The 21,312-nt window shown below is 45.1% G+C and overlaps 2 protein-coding genes across 3 annotated transcripts in view; one reads left to right on the top strand and one right to left on the bottom strand.

Moving 5' to 3' along the window:
• Positions 1-975, bottom strand: part of DLL1 (delta like canonical Notch ligand 1) — an 8,575-nt gene extending 7,600 nt beyond the window's left edge. Inside the window, exons 1-2 of the mRNA XM_027685941.1 lie at positions 644-975; positions 111-422 (exon numbers count right to left, since the gene is read on the bottom strand). Of these exons, the coding sequence (XP_027541742.1) occupies positions 111-422; positions 644-703 (372 nt within the window). The 5' untranslated portion in view covers positions 704-975. The remainder of the gene's footprint in view (positions 1-110; positions 423-643) is intronic.
• A 7,033-nt stretch (positions 976-8,008) lies between these two features.
• Positions 8,009-21,312, top strand: part of FAM120B (family with sequence similarity 120B) — a 48,202-nt gene continuing 34,898 nt past the window's right edge. The window contains exons 1-4 of one of the 2 annotated variants that reach the window (XM_027685931.1): positions 8,009-8,056; positions 8,753-9,800; positions 13,733-13,913; positions 19,692-19,787. In XM_027685931.1, the coding sequence (XP_027541732.1) occupies positions 8,781-9,800; positions 13,733-13,913; positions 19,692-19,787 (1,297 nt within the window). In that variant the 5' untranslated portion in view covers positions 8,009-8,056; positions 8,753-8,780. Of the gene's footprint in view, positions 8,057-8,752; positions 9,801-13,193; positions 13,244-13,732; positions 13,914-19,691; positions 19,788-21,312 lie in introns of those variants that run through there. The other variant, XM_027685939.1, reaches the window with a different exon arrangement.

The following is a 21,312-nucleotide window of genomic DNA, read 5'->3' as shown; positions in this document are numbered from 1 at the left end:
TGGGATGGGATGGGATGGGATGGGATGGGATGGGATGGGATGGGATGGGATGGGATGGGATGGGATGGGATGGATGTGTGCCGCCCCCTCCCGCATCTCCCCCCACTTACAGGCCAGGTGAAGCCGAAGGGGAAGCGGATGGGGTTGCTGAAGGCGGGGTCGGCGCCGCCTGCGCCATCGGGGACGCTGAAGGAGTTGGCGCCGAGAACAGGGGTGATGGCGCTACCGTAGGTGCAGGGTGGCTCGGGGGAGACGCTGGCCTGGTAATGCTTGAGGCAGACGCGGAAGAAGGTCTTGCAGTCGCACTGCTGGAGCCCGCCGGCGCCGGGGCCGCCCCCGCGGCAGCAGTTGCGGTTGCTGAGCAGCCCCTTCTTATTGACAAACTCCTGCAGCTTCAGCTCGAAGACTCCGGAGGAGCCGACCTGCGGGGTAGTAACAGCGGCCGTCAGCCCGCCGGGCAGCCCAGTCCCCTGCCCGACCCCGACCCTGACCGGCCGAGCAGCGGAGGGACTAGAGTCCCACGCCCCTCCCCGTTTCTCCTGGCTGCAACAGACAGCGACAGTCCCCGGCACACCCGCGGGACCTCCTGGTGTATGAATCCCCCGGTGCAAGCATTTCTGTCCTCCACCCCGCGAGCACTTACCTGGCAGCGGCTCAGCAGCACCGAGAGGAGGGCGAGCGTCAGCAGGAACCGACCTCCCATTTTGGAGGTGCAGCTCTGATGCCCTCGCTTTCCTCCCCCTTGACTTCTCGTCAAAAAGAAAAGGGGAAAGTGTCTCTCGAAGTAAGGGAAAAAACACAGCGGCCAAAGCCGCCTGTCCCAGCAGAGCTGGAAGAGTTAATGTCACGGTCTCCTTGTTTCAGGAGTGTCTCTGACTTTTTTTTCCTCTCTGTCGATACCTCTAGGTGTAGCCTGTCGGCAACTTTCGGATGGCAAAAGAAAAAGAAAGGAAAAGAGGACAAAAAATATTTTTAAAAAAGGGCTAAGATTAATCTGTTAAACTCTTTTTCTTTCGCAATCCACGATGCTCCTCCTTTTCTCCAGGAAGAAAAAATAAAAACAATAAAATAAAAGCAACTTAATTCCCAACAGAGGCAGAGAAAAGACTTCCCAAGGAAGATTAAAAATTGGCGATCTGGAAATCCCTGCAGAGGCAGCGGCGGAGGCAGCGGCGATAATTCCCGGTGCGGTGCGATGCGGGAGCTGCTCTGCGCGGTCGCGCTCGCCCTGCGCACGTCGGGGCTGGTGGGTGTCAAACAGCAGCGGCGGCGAGTAGGTCACGTCGGAGCCTTGAACCCCTTCTTTTCTTTTCTTTTTTTTTTTTTTTTTCGAAGGAAGCGAAGTTCTCTTTCCTTGTTGTGGGTTTACTTTTGTTTTTAGAGGAATCCCAGCCAGCAAAAATAAACTCGTGTCTCAACAGCAGCGCACAGAGCGTGTCTGGGTGTGCTCCTACGGGGGAGGGGGATGCCTGCTCTGCTCTAGTCCGCTCCGATCCGCTCTGTGCCGAGGGTCGGCTCTGCTCGGCTCTGCGGCTCTCTCCGAGGGTGAAGCGCTAAGGATCTGCCTCTCCTTGGGCGCCTGCCGCCCTTATATCCCGCCGGCCGCCTGCATGCCTAATGAGATGCAAATGAGCAGCCCCCCAATCTGGCTAGAGCTGTCACAAAGGAACCACTTTTCCAAACCCTCCTCTCAATGGATCGCCAAATGGTCAGTGAGCTGTAAAATGTGCAACCCTCCTCCCCCTCCCCTCCGCACTCACAAAACGTGTTCATTTACATTCCTGCAAATTTGGTAACCGCAAGAATCCCCCTTCTGCTCCGGGGAGAGAGTAACACCCCTGCTGCACCGGAGAGAGGCAGTGCAACACGCTCCCGCCACAGAGCAGCCCCGGGAACGGCGGGCTGTAATTGCCTCTTGGAACGTGCAAAGCAGCCGCCGTGACCCCAAAAATTGACTCGGTGGTCGTGATCACTCCAAGGGGCATATCCGGCCTTAAAGGGACGAGGGAGGCGGACGCCAGCGAGCCACGAGGAGGGGAGTCCCATCCCATGAAATTCACACCGAATCTACCCTGGCATAACCGGGGTTATTGGGCAGGGGGGCAACGAATGTGGGCGAAGTGAGCCGAGGCTCGCTCTTGCCGTCGCTCCGTTCACGGCGTGCATTCCGCCTGCGGAGGGACGGGGGATTCCCGAGGGTCCCGGCGTCGGGGGAGCGCGCGGGCGGGTTGGCGGCGGGGACCAGTGGAGGAGACACATCTGCGGGGCTCCGCGGGTCCTGTCCCCACCACCACTGCTGCCGGAGAGAGCCACTCGCTCCTCCCGGGTCCCGCACCCCTCTATGATTATTATCACCAGCAACCTCTCCCTCTCTCTCTCCCTCTCTCTTTTTTTCCTTCTTCAGCTTAGTAAAAAGTGAGTTTGGTGTGTGTCGTTCGCGTGGCTGTCATTAAGGCCGTTTGTTATTGTGTGAGGGCTGAATCAGTTAGTTCTTTGTGCTCTCAGCTGTATGGTAATGTAGACAGCACCTGCTCCCTGCACAATGCGAGGGAGAGAAAGAGCTCCCCTCGGCGCACGCTACTGCCTCTACAACAATGTCTGCACATTTTTTAAAGAAATCCCTTCCAGCACTTCCCCCCTCCGTAACACACACACTCACACACACACACACACACACGCACACACAAAATAAACCAGCCTAACTTTACACCAGCCATCACACTATTATTTTTTTTACATATTCACCAGACAGTACAACTTTTGTTTTGATTTCAAAAGCATGGAAAGGAATTTACTGATGCGGTGAAAGGAGGATAGAGACTATTACCATTTGAGTACTTTTTAAACGATGGGTGGAAGCGGGGGATAAAAGTTGGAGGGTGACTCTGGCATGTCATTTGAAGCAGGGTTTTTCACTTTGTTTGGGCCCTCTGTTTAAACACCTTTGGTAAGCGCTGGCGGATTCATTAGGATGCAAGGTGTAACTGTCTCTGTAAATGTCATTTTAATTGTAACAGATCATTTCAGCACAGATTAAGCTTGTATGCGAAAGGAGAGGATTTGGCTACAATAACCTCACTGTAGGTATGCCATGATAAAAGCCTTATTATGGCGACTTTATTGGGTTGAAACGTGCATTTGCATGGCAAAATGTGACTTTCATTGAGGCAGATGTCTTGATCACAAATTATCTTACAATGCACTAGAAAAAAAATTCTTAAAGACTTCTGAAAGTAAAAGCATTGAGTAATACCAATTAAAAGAAAATCACTAATGAGTTCATTCAGCACAGCTCTTCTCAACTGTTCCAGGACTGTAGCTGCCAACGTTCATTTACCGGGGGTTTGTGGCACCTACCCCAAACCCAGCCAGGTACCCCCGGTACTTTAACAAGCATCCAGATATTTGCAACATTTCACCACTCAACACGTGTCTTTTACACCTAATTGTGGTCGAACGAGCCATCCACAGAAGAAGGTGCTCTTCTTCTCTCCTCTCCTCGCCAGTCGAAGCATAAGCGAAAATTTAAATGTACAGGAATGTTTGAGTTTATTGGGTTTTTTTATCCAGCAGTTGTATCTGGGCAGAGAGGGGAGCAGCCATCCCGCAGCCACCGCGCGAGGATGTAGGGAAGGAGGCCCAGGAGGGAGCGCAGCCCCGGCCGTCCGCCCCCACGGTGCCCAGCCTCGGCAACGGGGACTGGGGAGGCGCATCCCGCAGCAGCGCCAATTTTCACTGCACATTACTTTTGCCACCTAGCGTCAACATCTTTTCAAGTGGCTTGCCGCTGCTTCGCAAACTTTGCTGTGGCGTTATCGCCGGGAAAGGAAGAGAGACAGGAGAAAAACATCACTTCGTATCGAGTTTACTAAGCGAGTGGGGCGGGGGGAGGAGAGTGGCAGAATCTGTGTTGAAATTTGGGGGTGGCCCGTGGGTGGAGGCGAGAAGTGATATATCACCGCGGATCTTTTAATCTGCGAGAGATAGAAACTTGGTCCACTAGCATCCCCTTGCTTAAAAAAAAAAAAAAAATTGAAAGAAAAAGTTACACACGCGAGGGCTTTAACCTAGTGCTAGAAAAAAAACCACAACAACAAAAAAAACCCACCAAACCACAAAACAACCGAAAAAACTTGCCCCCAAATCCTTAACAACCCCCCTTCGGTACCGGGTATTTGTTAAATTGACGTGGCACAGATTTCTCGATTACCGCTGCTGAGCGTGACTGAAAGGCGCCGTGAGAGCAGGCAGGATCCTGCCCACGGCGCTCATTCTTCTCGGGCTTAATTTATGCCACGCGATTCTGTATTGGGGAAATCAAGCAGAAAGCTCCTTTTTCTGCTTTTTTCCCCCCTCTCCCTCTCTCTTTCAGATGCTGGGCTAACGGGGAGACTGTTTAACTTAAGTGTTTCTATAGGAGGCTGTTGTAGTTTAACTCCTGCCCACCAGTAGCTGAGGCGAACAAAGGAGGGACTCGAGGTCTAACTATTCATCCATTCTCTGCACTTTAATTTTCATTGATTTCGAAGACAAGGGGAGCCCTTAGGGATTCTCGCTGAAGGGGGATGACACGCCTTTAGACGCGATCAGCCCCCCAGCCAGCCATCTGCTCCCAACCAAATGGCGCTTTTTCGCTCCCAACCGCGTGTCTCCGCACCGCGCTCGCCCCCGGCCCCCGCCGCCCCCGCGCTGTTAAACCGTGCCCGCGCACTGACACCGACCCCCGCTGCCGGGGATGGACGGACGAACGACCGCCCGCTCCCGTCCCGTCCCGTCCCGTCCCGTCCCGCCGCCCTGCCCGGCCGCACCCGCCCAGCCGGGGTGAGCCGGTAGCGGGACCCCCGGAGGGAGGGTGCGGAGCCCGGGGCCCGGCCAGGGCGCGGTGACCCCGCACGGCCGGGACGCTGCGGGCCCGGCCCCGCCTGCCAGCGGCTCGTTGGGGCTGGTGGAGCATTGTGCTCGCCCTCCCTGCCCCTAATTGTTACCCTTCCCGCAACGCCGGCCCCCCTCTCCCGCCCCGGCGAGGATTTACGGTGGCGCCGCGAAGCAGCGCTGCCTAGAGCTACCCATCAGCCGCAGCTTTTATTTCTAAGCGAGCCAGATTATGGGAAAAGTCACTTCAGAAGGGGGAGTGTGGGATATGCATGTGTGTTAATTAGGCCTACGCGCTGCCATCGCTGGCGCGCAACCCTGATTTTTCCCCGGACGGAGGGCTCCGGGCATATGGCGAACGGTGCGTCGGCGGAGGGACGTGTACGTGTGGAGCTATGTGTAGCCGAGTGTGCATAATATTTTAATTAGGTCTATAGTCCCTACGGAGGTATGTGTGCCCGGCTGCCCTCCCGCCGCAGCCCTCCCCGCACGTCCCCTTCACCTGTCCTTCCGGGCCGGGCCGGGCCGGACGGGAGGGGATGGGAAGTGGGGGGAGGGCAGGCAGGGTGCCGCTGGGCCTGGGCTCTGGCTCACCCGTCGGCTCCAGGCTCGGAGGCATGATCAGGGTGCTGGCGCTGCCCCGGGCCCCGCCTCCGGGCGCCCCGACCCGAGGTGGGTGGGTGGGGGGCTCGGAGGTGCCGCGGTGCCGGAGGGGCGCTCCGCCGCCCTTGCCGTGTGCGGGGAGGGGGATTAAGAAGTTTAGCGTGTAGGTTAGCCCAAAGTTGCAAAGGCATGTGCTGATTAGAATAAGAAAGGGCAGTCGCGTGGCTCAGCTGGCACACAGCGAGGCCAGATGATAGATAAGCAGCTCTGGGTCTTCCCTTCCCCCCAGCCCCCTTTTTCAAATCGCAAATCATCTGCTCCGGCCCTATCCTAGCCCCTCATTTTCATTACAATGGTTGTGTGTTTACCTGTGATCCTGGGACGGGGCATTCCTTTGTCTCCCGAAGAGATTACCGCAGCCAGCTGCTCTCTAGCCCTTCCCTGGGCAAATCCCGAAGTGGCCCCTATATGTGTTTTACAGATTGCTCACGAGGAGAAAGCGAGCCCCCCCACTTCCCCCGCCTCGTTTCCCTACCGTACTTGTTTGTTTGGGTTTGCTCTCTGGCTTGCTTCCGACGGGATTTTGCTTGTGGGAAAGTACGAGGGATAAAATTGGTCACTCGTGTGCGTGAGCTGTCATTGCTCCCGAAATGGGAAGGGTGAAGGGCTGCGTACTCCCGCCAGGGGGGCAGAACCACAGGGCCTCCTGGGGAGGACAGGACATTCCCCCGCCTTACCTTTCCCCGGTCCTAGAGTTCCCCTCCGTCAGGGACAGTATTGTCTCCCAAACCTCCTGCGAGTACCCTGGGCCAGGCAGGTGCCATTCTCTCCCCCGGGCCCTGCTCTGGTACACGGAGATCCATAGGCCCTCATGCTCATGTTACTCTGGGGAGCAGCTCGGCCTCGCATTTGGAGTACCGGCATCTTGGCCCGCCTTTAGATTGAAGGATTCTCACGATCTTCAACATGCTAGAAACCACAGATTTAAACTGGAAAACCTTCTGAAGTCCCTTCACACATGAAATATCCCATGATCCTGAGATTTACCCTGTGCCCCACACCCCATTCGCCCTGTTAGCCAAGCCTGGTGTAACCCCATGCAGCACTGTGGCCTGGCTTGTCTTGGTAGGGGTGTCACAGACAAGGAGGGTGAACAATAGGGCTCAGATCGTGTACAGGGGATAAAAAAATGTGACAGCACTTCTCAGAAAAATGTTTTTGCATTCTGGCCATAAGATTTCACTGGATGGCTGGAAAAATTCCCTTCTGCTACCAGCTTCAGTAGAAATATTCACTGCCTTCACCTGTTCTCATAGGGAAACTCCTTCTTTTGCTCAGCTTTATTAATCATCATCTTAAGCCAGAACTCCAAATAGTAGCTGCAAACTAGTACTCCAGACAGTAGCTGGCCAGACCGCTCTCTCCCTGTGACAGTAAGCACAGCGTGCTGCTGTACTGCACTGCATTTCATGCATGAAGGGTTTTTCTGTTCCTCTGTGGTCTGCAGCCCCCTTCACACAGTGTGTGCAACTTGTGCATTGTATGCTGACTGCAGCGCAAAACCTGCTGCTAATATACTTTGGAGGAGGAGAAGGGGGAGCAGTTTGATTATACGTTTTCAGGGCTTTCCAAGCCACTTCCAATTTGCACAGCTTTTATTTCTTTCTGCATTTTCTACCATGGCAGGGAAGGCAGGGAGGAGAGAGAAGGTGGGGGCAAAAACTCCTCTGCAGAAGGTGATTATGAGAAAAAGGATGGATATGGATGGGGCGGGCCTGAGCTTTTGGAAATGCTGTCCCCTTTTCTGAGAGCATCTGCCCGGAGACGAACAGATGTGGGCACCTGCGGTGACAGGCCACATATGCTCTATCCTATTCACAGGCATTCAGACACGGCTACAATGGTGAGGCTTTGTGCACATGGAGTCACCAAATATATAAATCTGTGCTCCCCAGAGAACCGCTCTGTTTAATTTTTCACCGGCAATAACATCTGATCTAATCTTCTCATCGGCTCTCCCGTGTCCCTCTCTCCCCTCCCGGAAAGATGTGAAGTTATTCAGGCCCCCACCTGTTGCCGGCGGGGTGGGAGCGGGCCATGCTCTCGGCGCGCCCGCAGCCGAGCCGTTATCTCTAGCCCGGGATGTGCGGCGGGTGCGCCCGGGGGAAAAACGGGAGTTCCCCTCCGTCGGCAATCGCCGGGCACAGCAAAGCGAACCCGCGCCCCCCCCCCCCCCCCCTCGCGCTGCCAAAGAGCGACATAAATCTCCGGTGTGTGACTCGGGGGGTTTCAAGCGATTTCGGTGCGCGACGCTTTCATCTCCCCACGGTCCCCCGTCCCCCCGCCCCGGCTGGGTTTGCTCGTGGGCACAATGGCCTCTCCGGCCCCATCGTGGCCGTACAAAGCCGAGGGACCCCATCCCGCGGGCGGGAACAGATGCGGGTCCCACCAGTTCGGCCCCCCTCCCGCAGCCGGCCGTGCCCGGCGGGGACCAGGACCTCTCGGGCCCGCGCCACGGCACCGCCCCCGCCGGCGGGCGCAGGCGCGGCCCCGCCCCAAGGGAAGCGGAAGCGCTGCTCGGGTCAGTGCGGGGCGGCGGTTGGTGGGACTGGGGGGCTCGGGGGGTGGGCGCGGATTCAGCCTCATCTCTTCCCCTCCCCTCCCCGTCCCCAGCCCCGTCCCCGTTCCCGTCCCCTCACGGACCCCGGAGCGGCGGGGTCCGGCCCTGCCGGGGCTGGGCGCAGGGTGCTTAAAGGCCTCTTCCAACCCAAACCATTCTGCGATTAAAGAGGGTGGCATTCAAAAACTCTGTCTGGAGGGTGTTAGATCTTTAAACTACGAGAATCCGGGAATACTTTTAAAAGCTGTCAATTCACAATTTTTTTTTTCCTTTTTGAATCCTATAAGCATAAGTTTGGGGGTTTTTTTAATAATAAGAAATCTATACTTGTTTTTCTGCCTAGGCATACTTTTCTATAGGCTATAAATCTGAAAATTTTTGTCGTATTTATGAAAACCTTTTGATATTTACTTATTTCTCTGATATAAAAAACAGAAGTGGAAGCGAGAGTGAATGAGTACTTATGTCTGGTTTGTTGATGGCAAGGAAACTGTTTCAAACTGTTACAAGGCCAGGACAAGGCAACAAGCTATCAGCAAAAGCAGAAAAACAGCAGTTCAGTTTCCAGACTGCTGTCTTTTTTTTTTTTCTTGTAGAATTTCTTTATGTTTCTTATTATTGCATTTCAGAACGTTGTTTTTATTTTTCTTCTTTCAGACTGCAGTGAGTTTTGGAGAGAACAGCCATGGGCGTTAGAGGTTTGCAGGGATTTGTGTCAAGAGTTTGCCCTGATGCGTGCAAAACAGTAGATCTGAGAGAAATGGCAGAAAAACATCGTGTCAATCATCCTGATTTCCCACCTGTTATTGTAGTAGATGCCATGAGTTGTGTTAGATACTGGTACACACCAGAATTTTGGGTGTGTGGTGGCCAGTGGCGGGAGTACCTTGCCATTTTAGAGGATTTTGTTAACATTTTTATGGCAGCTGGTATCAAGTTGGTGTTTTACTTTGACGGAGTGGTAGAAGAGAAAAAGAGAGAGGAGTGGATCAAACGGAGGTGGAATAATACCAAGGAAATAGCCAGACTATTTCAGTTTATTAAGACTCACAGGAAACAACCAGGCAGAGAAATGTTTGTTCTTCCCTCAGCTTTGCCTACTTTTACACGTTATGCCTTGAAGTCACTTGGCCAAAAAACAGTATGCACATTACAAGAGGCAGACTTTGAGGTGGCTGCATATGGTTTGCAACACAACTGCATAGGAATTCTGGGGCAAGATAGTGACTACCTCATCTATAATACATGTCCCTACTTTTCCATTGAGAACCTCCGTTTGGACAGACTGGTCACTGTTATGTACTCTCGAGAGGAACTTTGCAACGTGTTGGGTATTAGTTTGACACACCTCCCTCTCTTTGCTTCCTTGCTTGGCAATGATATTGTTCCAGAAAGCTTGTTGGAAGGCTTTTGGCACAAATGTTTAGTCACCAGTCCCCACAAGAACAACAGCTACAACAGAAGAACAAAAATACTTCTAGGTGTAGCAAATTACATCTCAAAAATTCCATGCTCATACAGCAGCCTGAAACACTTGGAAGACATGCTACCTCTGGGATCTGACAAAACGTTACTTTACAGAGGAGTAAAGTCCTATCTTTTGCCTGGGCAGCAGTCTCCATGGATTCCTCCCAATGTAACAAATTGTCAAATGTTATCTCTTCAGCAGCAATCAGCCATCTGTCAAGATAAAGAAATCTTTCAGGTAACTTGTTTTTTAAAGCTTAGTGATCACTTTATTGCCATGACAACTTAGTGGAAGTTGGTAATTAGTACAGTGAACTTATTGAATTAAATTTGCTTGTGCAAAATCTTTTGTCTGTTAAGTAGAGCCATGGTTAGGACTATTGCATGCATCACTACAAGGGTAGATGTGGCACATTTAGTAAAAAGTGGTTCTCTTTTTGAAGCATCAAGCAGGTCTAATAATGTGGAGCAACTGCTTTGTAGGCCAATAGTTGGGCATAGAGATGTACTTCCCATGTATTACATGATGTATTGACTTCCTTTTACTTTGAGAACCCACAAGTCAGCCATAAGCTGGTCAGTGGTTTGCTTGGCTGTGCCTGGCACATGCAGTCAAGGTACCAAAGAAAGCTGTGCTAAGAATGCAGAAGTTGAAATTGTGGTGGAACTTCGTACAGAATCATATCTTAGAATTGTAGAATGGCTGGGGTTAGAAGGGACCTTAAAGATCACCTAGTTCCAAACCCCTGCCCTGGACAGGGACACCTTCCACTAGACCAGGTTGCTCAGAGGCCCATCCAACCTGGCCTTGAACACTTCCAGGGATGGTCCACCACTTGTCTGGACAACTTGGGCCAGTGCCTCACCACCCTCACAGTAAAGAATTTTTCCTAATAACTAATCTAAACCTACCTTCTTTCAGTTTAAAGCCATTTCTCCTCGTCCTGTAACTACATGCCCTTGTGAAAAGTCCTTTTCCAGCCCTCTTGTAGCTCCCTTTAGGTACTGGAAGTCTGCTTAAAGTCTCCCCAGAGCCTTCTCTTCTCCAGGCTGAACAACTCCAACTCTCTCAGCCTGTCTTCGTAGGAGAGGTACTCCAGACCTCAGATCACCTTTGGACCTGCTCCAAGAGGTCTATGTCCTTCCTGTGCTGAGGAGACCAGAACTGGACACAATACTCCAGGTGGGGTCTCAACAGAGCAGAGTAGATGGGGAGGATCTTGACCTGCTGGCCACACTGCTTTTGATGCAGACCAGGATGCAATTGGCTTTCTGGGCTGCAAGCACACATTACTAGTCAGGTCAAACTGCTTGTCCAGCAACACCCTAAAGTCCTTCTCTGAGCTGCTCTCAATCCATTCTCCATCCCACCTGTACTTGTGCTTGGGATTGCTCAGACCCATGTGCAGGACCTTGCACGTGGCCTTGTTTGAACTTCATGAGGTTTGCACAGGCCCACCTCTCCAGTTTCACTTATGGCTTCCTGCATGGGCAGGGACGTGCTGGTGTTGGGGTGAGACATGGCATGTCAGACTGAGTCACTCTGGGAAATTGGATATATTAGCTTAGGGTAGCCTACCTGGCTAATAGAAAATGAGCTACCTTGCATCAGAATTTATGCAATAGTAGTAAGTCTAGAGTACAATTCTGTGAATTCATGGCATTTAAGATAACATACTGAGATTTAAAAAAGGAAATCTATACAAGGAAGTGTATTTTAGACCCTATATTAGCCATCTGTCACTTCCTATTTTATTAGGTTCTTATAGACTTCAAACACAGAGCCCTTTTTTCTGTCTCTCTTACTTATCTTGAGCATTTTCTTTAAAACAATTTTTCTGTTTCCTCATATTACTCTAAAGTAATCATATCATTTATATTTTCCTTTAAAAAACTATAAAACATTTTATAGCTACCTTGTAACCTATGCAATGCTCATTTCAGCTAAACTGCAGATATATTTGGGCTTTTTTTATTATCCACACATAGGTACAATGCATGTCGCTTTTGACTGTTGTAGTTATATAGAAGACATTTTAAAAATCAGCAACCATACCTCATAATAAAGTGTTGAAAAATACTGTTTATGCTTGACGTGCAAGGAAAAATTAGCCAGAATGTAATTATCTAGGTTGGATTACGGCCAGGACAATAGTGGCAATATCCTTATTTCTTAAGAGAATGTACCATGCAGTCTTTATGACAAGTGGTCATTATTTCTTAGCTTGATCTTTCATTTGAAGAGTTGCAGTTCTCTGGCATCATGCTGAGCTACTGCTGTAATAAAATAATAATGGTTAGAAACTCCAGTTAAGAATGCCTCTTCAACGTTGCTGCATAAATCCTATGTGAAGACAGTCCCTGGGCCAAGGAAATTAAAGTAAAAATGTTAGATGTGTTAACTTCTCTTTTGTTTTTGTTACAGGTGTTTAAATATTTGTATATGTAATGTGTGTGCTTTGCTTCATATTTTGAAACCCATATGTAGTTCTGCTTACATTGCACATAATCTGAACTGCATGCAAATGACACACACTTCTCAATTCCAACTGTGACGACCTAGCCTTGTGTTGCTCTTTCTCTCAGAAAAAAGAGCACAACTTTCTGGCTGACTGTAGGTATGAATCAGAAATATTTTTCAAGATACAGCACTGAATACAGCAATACTTCTGAAATCAGCTTGTATTTTTTTCAGTACATGAGGATATGTAGGTTATTGGCAAATTACAATAAAGCAGTATTTTTAAATGACCTCGTATCTGTGACAGTGGTTTTTATGAAACAGTTTAATGCTTCATTCAAATCATGCTTAGAAATACTTAATTCTGGTTTTTATTTTATACAAAAGTAGACTTGGGGGATTACATTGTTTACACATATTAGGAACACGAAAATATTTCTTTCAGGGCAACCATTAATTTATTGCTATAAGCAAGTGCTCTGTTGATTGGCGTTGTACACAGAAGCCTATCATTGATTCTACGCTCATGTGAGAATTTCTTCTGAAAGTATGACATTTCAGTAGAATTAGTTTTGATCAGCAATGACCCAGTGTCTGACTGCAGCCTTGACACGCTGAGTTCACAGGTTTGCAGATACTGGAATTCTGCAGAAATGGTGAATTTGGCTCTGACTAGTGGTCTGGTAATTGACAGAGAAAGAGGCTGTGATAGCTGCATGGATGGCACAACCCAAGTAATACAGATGGTGTGATACATGCAGGGAATGCAGAGCAGAGAGACATCAGTGCCTGCTCACCATATAGCATGGGTCCTGAAGAATTTATTAGTGGCACCCCATGGAAATAATTCACTCAGCTGTTTGAACACCCCCATAGTTTTGGTCTGAGGTAGTGAAGTAGAAAGTCTGTCTGGGTCTCCACTTGGCCAGTCCAGGTTGCAAGTGTTACTGGTTGAAATTCTGCGCTGCCTGGGAGCAGCTTTGTTGCTTTTGCATCTAAGCCACTCCAGACCAGCAGACCCTGTTGGTACCGAGGCTACTTTTATCCTGCTGCTGTAGCCAGATGTATCTACATCCAGTGCGTGGTTAATATGCAGCCTGGGTGATGCTGTTACTCTACTTTGCAGCAGCATCCTGTAGACCTGGTTTTCCTCACTGGAGTGGATTGCATTTCTGTACATGGGGAAGAGCTATTGCAAAGTAAATGTGTCATGAAGTTAGGTATTCTAATTTCACCAGAATGTAAACTGCACAAAGTCAGCACAGGGAAGAAATAGAGCTGTCTTATGTAGTTCATCTTGCAATAAAATTAGAAGTTTGGGGTTTGTCATGCCTTCACTCACTATTTAAAGAGAGAAGATACATTTTCAGGTGACTAAAGGAGGACAGCTATGTCTGAATTCAGAAATCATTTTAAGAATAATTACTCTCCAAAAAACTGTCATTCAAGCTCCCAAGTTTTAAGAATTAAAAGAGGGACTAAGAAAGACAATGATAGGTTTCCTGGGGATTCCTGTCTACAAAAAGATAGAGATCTGAAACTACAGTATACTGGTGTTATTTGAAAAAGCACTTGTTCCCTCCCTGGCTATTCCGTCTATTGTCACTGATAGAAAAAGAACTATTTCTTCAAAGAGTGAATACATTTTGTTACATTTTGATCTTTCTTATTTTTGGAAATAATGCCTTCTTCCTTCTTTGAAAAAACAGTTAGCTAAAGAACAGCATATCCAATCTGAAAATTATTCAGTCTTCAATATCCTGAGTAATGGAGAGATTGAGTGCAGCAACTCTTTGGAAGATGATTGTGATACAGAGATTCCTGGACAGTCACTTATCTACCGCCCTGCTCGTCAGCATATTTATTCTGTCTTGTTGGAATCTGGGAAAGGTAAGAATTAAACTACTTACACTGTTATTCAAGTATATGTTCAATTTTGAAATATGAAATCTTGAATTCATTACTTCAGTGGCTACATCAGCATTTAGGATAAATGGCATTTAGGATAAAAATGCATTTAGAATAAAAACTCTGGGCAGCTGAAGTGTACTTCTTATGGAATCAAGAGAAATTGTGACAGTGAAATTGTGGGATTTTTTCTACATGCTGTTCCATTTCATTGCTTTTAAAGTGATTTTAAAAAATTGGGGTTTTTTTCCTTGTTAAATGGGAAGTTGTGAAAGTAGTTAATGATCAAAAGATTGAGCAAAACAACAATCTTTAGAAGATTTTTGAAAGTTTGAGAGTATATGAAACCTTATGTTGCTTTGGTAAGTGTGGCTCCTGATGAATTAGTGAGTTGTAATACACTTTTGCAGAAACAATAATGCATTGTTAAAATTTTACCTTCTGTTGATTTTAAGTCTGCAATTTTAAGACCAGTCAAATATAGTTACTGTAATAATACAAATGCAAGTAGTCATGCCAGCGATTATTAGTTCTTTCATCCAAGTGCAAGAAAATATGATTTCTTTATCCAGTGGTATAAACAGATTCTGTAGCAGGTACATACATCTGTGCTTCCATTCATCTCCTTCAAGACAGAGAGTTCTTTATTCACATCCTTGGAAAATTTCATGTTCTTAAGACTTCCATTAGTTAAATGTTATCTTTACAGTGTCTTTCAGGCAGTGAGTTGAAAATAAAATGTGTACTGAACTTTTATTCTTTTGAATATGTTGATTTCTCCACAGTAATCACTTTACATTTTATTGATGAAAGTGCACCGCCACCAAACCTAATATTCAAACTATTTGCTTAGAAAGGCACAGAAAGGTAATTAAGTACATGACTTCCTTCAGCAGCCAGAGGTTGAAGTTGTGCCATAGTAGGAAAAAAAATAGGAAAAACTGAATCAGAGTTTACGTAGTCATTTGGAGACAGTAACAATAATCTCAGCAGTAATCATGCATATCTGTCATTTTTCATTTTTCGGCCTGCTGCCTCTACATTTTGTAGACAATTATAACTTGACTGAGTTTTGTTTATTCCTCTAAGCAGCAGGATATTCACTGATGTTTTCAGAAACACCCAGACCAAAATTTCTAATTAACAATTTTTTGCTGTGAGATGTCAGGGTAATAGGCAGATCTACATTTGTGTTACAGTGGGTTTAGAACTCAAAGATTAGAATTGAAATACAGAAACATTAATTTAGAATCATACTGAAAATTAAATTTGAATGTGAAAGATGTCTTCTTTTAAGAAACTGATTTTAGAATAAAACCACAGGTAGCATGTATTATTTATTCTTAGTTCAGACTTCAAATATATTTGATTTTTGAGATAATTTTCTAAAATAAATAATAGTGCCCCGTCGATCCTTAACCCTTCCAGAAAGGTAGGTAGAGTGTGTCTGGATAACACCTCTATTAAATCTGCATTTTTAGTGTGTTTATTTATCTCTAATTGCTTTAACCATGTCACTTCCTAGTAGTTCATGGGTTGCTTTTGTATTCCAGTGTATAGTTGCTTCTAAGTCAAGAGCGTAGATCATTAGTCAGAGTCTATATTGGAATTCATAAGTAAGTGTAAGCATTATTTTTTTATGGATTCACTGCTAAACCTACAAGGAAGTTTTGTTCTATACCAAGTAAGTAGAATCTTTTGCCAGTTTCCCTCAGATGAGGTCAAGTTGACTGTTTCTTTGTAATTTCGTAAGAGGTTGGATGGAAAGAAGTACTGTCTGTGGGTTGTAGTATAATGTAGAATCACTTGGGATTAGCATTAAAAAGGAGTTTACTGGAACAATACAACCAATTAGATTAGTCCATGTGGAGTCTGCTGCCATAATGATACAGCTGCTGATGTAGCACATTTGAAGCTAACTTGGCTAACTCTACACAATGTTCCAGTTTGCAGTGGTGATGTATGTGTTAGTGATCCTTTTTTTTATTCCTTAATATCTGTCAATTACCCTGTGCTGGAAACTGACCTCCTTGCAGTTTGCAAATCTACTTATTTACTGTTAACTGGTAAAGCAACCAACATTTAGTAAAAACAGTGGTTACGGTTTTAGTAAAAACAGGTTAAATATAATGTAAACTGTTTCCTCTACTCTGAAATAAGATACTGTTAGTTTTGAACATCTAGGGTGAGATTTCCAAGGGTGCCTAAGAGACCCACAAATCCATAGGAACAGGATGTCCTTAGAAACCTTTGATATCTTTGATATCCTTCGAAACCATTGGCCTATACCATGCCACTTTGCCTGAAGCCATAGTGGAATAAGTGTTTCTTTTGCTGCCAGTGTAAGTAATTCTCTTGCACAGCCACTCATTTCAGTCTCTGTACATCCTCTCAGTTGTGCTGGTGCAGCTGTTTGTGCAGCTGTGTGGTGGCCTAGTTTGGGAAACTGAAAATAGCCTCTGTCTCTCTCTCCCTCTCTCTCTCTCTTCCCTCCCTTTCTTGCAGTCAGGTAACTAACCTGGTTTTGTTTCCCCATCTGACTCTGTGTAGCCACATACAGCTGTAGTGAAACATCCCAAGGGAATGGCAGGGAATTGGAATGAGCAAATCAGTGGCCTCCTGTAAAAGTTAGCAGTGCTGCTGAAAGAATTGCTCATGGCTTTGGTATAGTTTGACGTACGGTAAGCATGTATGTATCTCTACTCATGGAAATGTTGCAGAATCACAGCCTTAATTTTGACCCTCCAAAAATAAATAGGAGGCTGATGGTGATTCTGATAACATGCCATTTGTTGCCTATTTTAAAAGTACATTTATAATTAATTGAGCTATTTCTGATCATTACCTGAAATATTCCATATAGAGATATAAATTGTCAATTTTTAGCATCTTCCTATAAAAAGTACTTTTTGGAAAAATTCAAGTAGGAGGGCAAAATAACGATAAATAATGCATCTCAATAGGCCAGCCAACCTCTTTCTTGTGTGTGCAAAGAGTTCAGAATAAAGCCAGCAGGTTTTGGCACTAGCACAGTCTATGGAAGTATCTGCACCTGCATGACCATTGCCAATTAGGACATTATGTAATGTAGCCTAAGCCCATGGCCAGCTCCTGGAAGTCCTGGCATCACTCCCAGTTCTAACATTAGCGGGCTAGACTGATTCTCGCTTTGACACCGTCAAAAACATTTCATTAGCAGAATTTTTGCTGGTTATCACCAGTGACCACTAAGGAGGGCTGGCATTATTGCAGGTGTAGAGGAACACATGTAACAGCGTCTTCCAGCTGTCTTATGTTTTGCACATAGTTGAAACTTTCCTTAGGCTGCCTAAGCATTGCTTCCACAGGTTATTCAGAATCTATTTAAACAAAGGAATGTTATTTCTTAGATTTCACCGGTGATACTCTTTATGTGCACTGGGTTAAAGGGTTAGGGATTTTTTTCCAGAGATATTTCCATGCAGAGAGGGTTGGCATTTCACTGGTATTTAGAATTAAGACACATTTTGATAAGTTTTTCTGTGAACTGTGGAACTCACAGAGTGATGCTCCCTGCCAGTTTCCCCTCAACAAAGCTTTTCTATTTCCGTGCTTCTTCCCAGCATCTTAATTTCTCCTCATGTCCTTGACAACTCCCTTGTGCAATATATGGTGTTCCTAAGCGTGTTCTCTATTGCTTCCTGCTATTCCCAAATCCCATCTACCTTTTTTCTCAGCTTTAGCTTTTCTACAGCTACTTGTGTATTTGATTTACTATGTAGGCTGTTTGGATAAAACAGGTAAGCTGACTTTCCTGCCTTTCTTTCAGTTGGTGCCCTAATAAGATCCCTCTGTCATCTGAGTCACCAGTTTCACAAAATATTTAGGACTTCAATCCATTTGGAATCACTCTCCTTTGTCAGATTTAGTTGAAACAGAGCAGTGCATCCATGAATTAATTATAAGACAGAAGTCCTAATTTTATTAGGTTTGCTTCCTTAAGAAACTAGGCTAAAATTTAGGAGGCTGAATGAGCTGAATAAATACGTACTAAATCTTAAAACAATGCTAAAACATCAGAATGTTTCTGAAAGTGACTTTGGGATATTAAATTGGAGGGCTTTGTGCATGAAATACCATTATCACAGACAATGATTTATAATCAAAAGTGAGACTATTCAGCTACTGGAATGTACAGTTTAAGGGTTTTTTTTCCCCCTAGAGTAGGCATTTTTAATTTTATACTCAATGTCATCAGTTTTTTAACAGTGAGGCATGGCAAGCCAGGTGTAATACTGTCCCCCATAGTCCATCTGTTGGTTCTTCAGTCCCTCCTCACCTTTACTGGGAGTTTGTGCTGCAGGTCTATGGGTAAGGAAGGAAGGAAGAAGAAGCAGGGATTGTAAAACAGATTTTGTCATTTTTTTTTCCCTGTCTCTTATCCCTGACACTAGAATTCCATCTGAGGAATTTCTGCCCTTGCACTACAGCACACTACTCATTCATTCTTGCCAACAGTCATCTCCAGCACTGACTGAGCTATAAACAAGATCAAGAAGTTCATGTGACAAAACTTTTTTTTGGGTGGAGAATGGAAGGTCAGTGTTGGAGAGATTTGTTTGGTTTGTTTTAATCTTGGTGAAGTTTTTGATTAAGGTTCACAATGTGGCATCAGAAATACTTGTGCAGTAAATTGCAGGGAGATTGGAAATGATGATAAAAAGCAGGAATTTTTAAGAACAGTGGCTTCAGCACAGGGTGAGAGCTGGAAGGAATTAGAGATGCAATTCTGTGAACCTCAAAAGGACAAGTGAAGGAAAAGAAGAAAAGATTTGAAACACTACTCCAAGTGCCCAGGACCAGCTAAACCTTTTTAAGTTATACTATTTACCAGACTATAGAGAGTAGAAATTTAGGGCACTATGACATGGTTACCATAAGCAAAATCTGAACAGAATGCAGAAGCACCGTTTATAAAAACAATGATTCTGGGTTTGTTTGTTTATTGGGTTTTTTTTATGGAGACCTGCAGTGGAATGATTTTGAGCTGACTATTGTAAATTGGATAGACTGCATTTCAAAAATGGTTAAATTCTTAATTTTTATCTGAGGGTACTCTTCTGGTTTGTAGTTTTTTTTTCCCAAGCATCAAATAGTTAGATGCACAACTCAAGAAGGGACATTTTTAGTTTAAGATACACCCTACTCTTTAGTGGGGGGCAGGGCAGAGTTGAGGTTAGTGACTAGCAAGCCACTTGAGCTATTACGCAGAAACAATCCCTTTATACTAGATAAAAGGTCTGGAACAATGGGCTGTAAAAGCTCTGCATCTGATGGTGGGATGGCTCCATCGTTTTCAGCTTTCAAATAGCCATCAAGATCTACTTATAAAGATTTTGGCTCAGACCCTGACACAGGAGATGTCAGGGGAAGTTGGGAGGTGAATTATTAAGCACTGCCTGCATATGTGGCAGTGCAACAGTCCTGAGACTGAGGTAGCTCATGTAGGTCCCTACGCTATGCCAGATACCTCCAGAGCTTCCTGAACTGCCTTATAATGGGAAGGTCTAAAGCTGTTTTCAAATGCTTTCTACAGACTCTTGAACTTATATTTTTGGCTGCAGTTTCCAACTCCGAACTCATGTATATAGTACATGATTGAAACTCTCTTCATTTGCTCTGATTTGTCATAAAGTTGCTAAAACTTTTTTCTTGGTCACAACTGCTTACTAGTGTCAATACTTGTATTTGACTTATTAATCCAATTCTGTCTTTTTTTAGATGGAGCCTATCCTTTGGTAAAAGAGTGGTTTGTCTATTTTGGAAATCCTCTCAAGCAGCCGGAGCTAATACAACCTGTACAACCTTCTTTTCCAGGTAGAATAAAAATGTGTTTAAGTCTAAACTGAAAGAATGACCTCACTAAAATGAAGTTAGACAATCCATCATCATACTTTTGGTGTAGAATCCAGAATGACTGTGGAGAACAAGGAGCTAAAGTGCTGCATGCCTGTAATTGCTTTTTGTAATTATAATAGGATTCAGCTTTGAGATGCATGTTATTGCTGTGTCTTGTTAAACCCAGTGCTAATTCAAACATCAGTTCTAAAATTAAAACAGTTTCTTAGAGGTTCTAAATACTGCTTTAAGGCCAGGATAGGTGGTATGTAGGGCCATATTAAAATTTGTGCATTAACCTATTTGACAGAATGTGTTAATGAGACTGATGGAGAATGTAGAGAAGAGTAATTTTTAGATCACCTATGACAACCCAAAAAGAGATTCCAGCTTTCAATAAAAAAAACAGTTAGGCTATCTGTTTCTGTGAAGCTGTTTCTATTGTCTTAAGCCTCAAGTGTTTTGTGTGTTTTTGTCTCGTTCCCTTCAGTAAAAAACACATTAATGAACACTCTTAGTGAAATTAGAGTTATGAGAAATATATTTATGAGAAAGTATAATACACTTAAGTGAAAAGATTGGGCACTATGTCACTAAATAGTATCATGCAATACAAGTTTAGGATTGGAAGTAAACAGTACTGTAACAATTTTGTTATTTCAGAGGGAAAGTTGTTGTAATTGTTCATTTGTCCATGCTATTGTAGTCATCTTTACTCTCACAGCTCTCTCCCTCTCTCTGTCTAGTCATCTGCTATCACATGGATCAACAGCACAAAAGTTTTTTTAGTCTCTTGTATGATATGAATTTGTTCCATTGATTTACAATAACATTGATATCTTGTTAAGAAAAGTTATCTACTCAACTTTTTGGGAATAATCACCAGCGCTTCTTCCCTCAGCACCAGAGCTTTCTGTAGTAGTCCTTGTTCTGTCTGCTGTAAATCCAGATTCAGAAAAAAGTTGAAATACATGCACTTTTTTAAAATTTATAATAAATTTTCTTTTAAGGTATCCTAACTCATATATATAATGAGAGTCTTCACATTCAAGGATGAAAGAAAACCAGTTGCTTTTTAGATATCAGACTTTTCAAAATCTTTTTTAAAGGACTGTTTGGAAAAAAATCATTTATATAGACAAAGTACAAACGAGTTTTTATTTGATATACAGTGGTTTCACTGTCCAGTACCCCATATACAAAATTAGGACAGTGATTATCTAATTGGCTTTGTGATAGCATGAAATTGCTGTGAAATTTTGCAAATGGATAAGAATATGCAGGGTAAAAGTTAATGAGTCTGTCCTGTACAACTGTTTTATTTCAGCATACAATGGTCTGGGGACATGCATTTGTAAAGGAAGGAAACAAAATTTGACAAAGTATAAACCACACCTACATTTCAAATTGCCTGGCAAATATACTATGTTTATTGTTGTGAAGTTTTCAATCCCAGATATTATACTTTCTTCCTCCCTTTCTGGAGGAGAATCCACTTAATCTC

This window comes from Neopelma chrysocephalum, unplaced genomic scaffold, assembly GCF_003984885.1.
Source record: "Neopelma chrysocephalum unplaced genomic scaffold, ASM398488v2 Primary Assembly neopelma1_23, whole genome shotgun sequence".
NCBI lineage: Eukaryota > Metazoa > Chordata > Aves > Passeriformes > Pipridae > Neopelma > Neopelma chrysocephalum.
The sequence above is the reverse complement of the archived record's forward strand: the minus strand, read 5'-3'. Positions and strand labels throughout refer to the sequence as shown.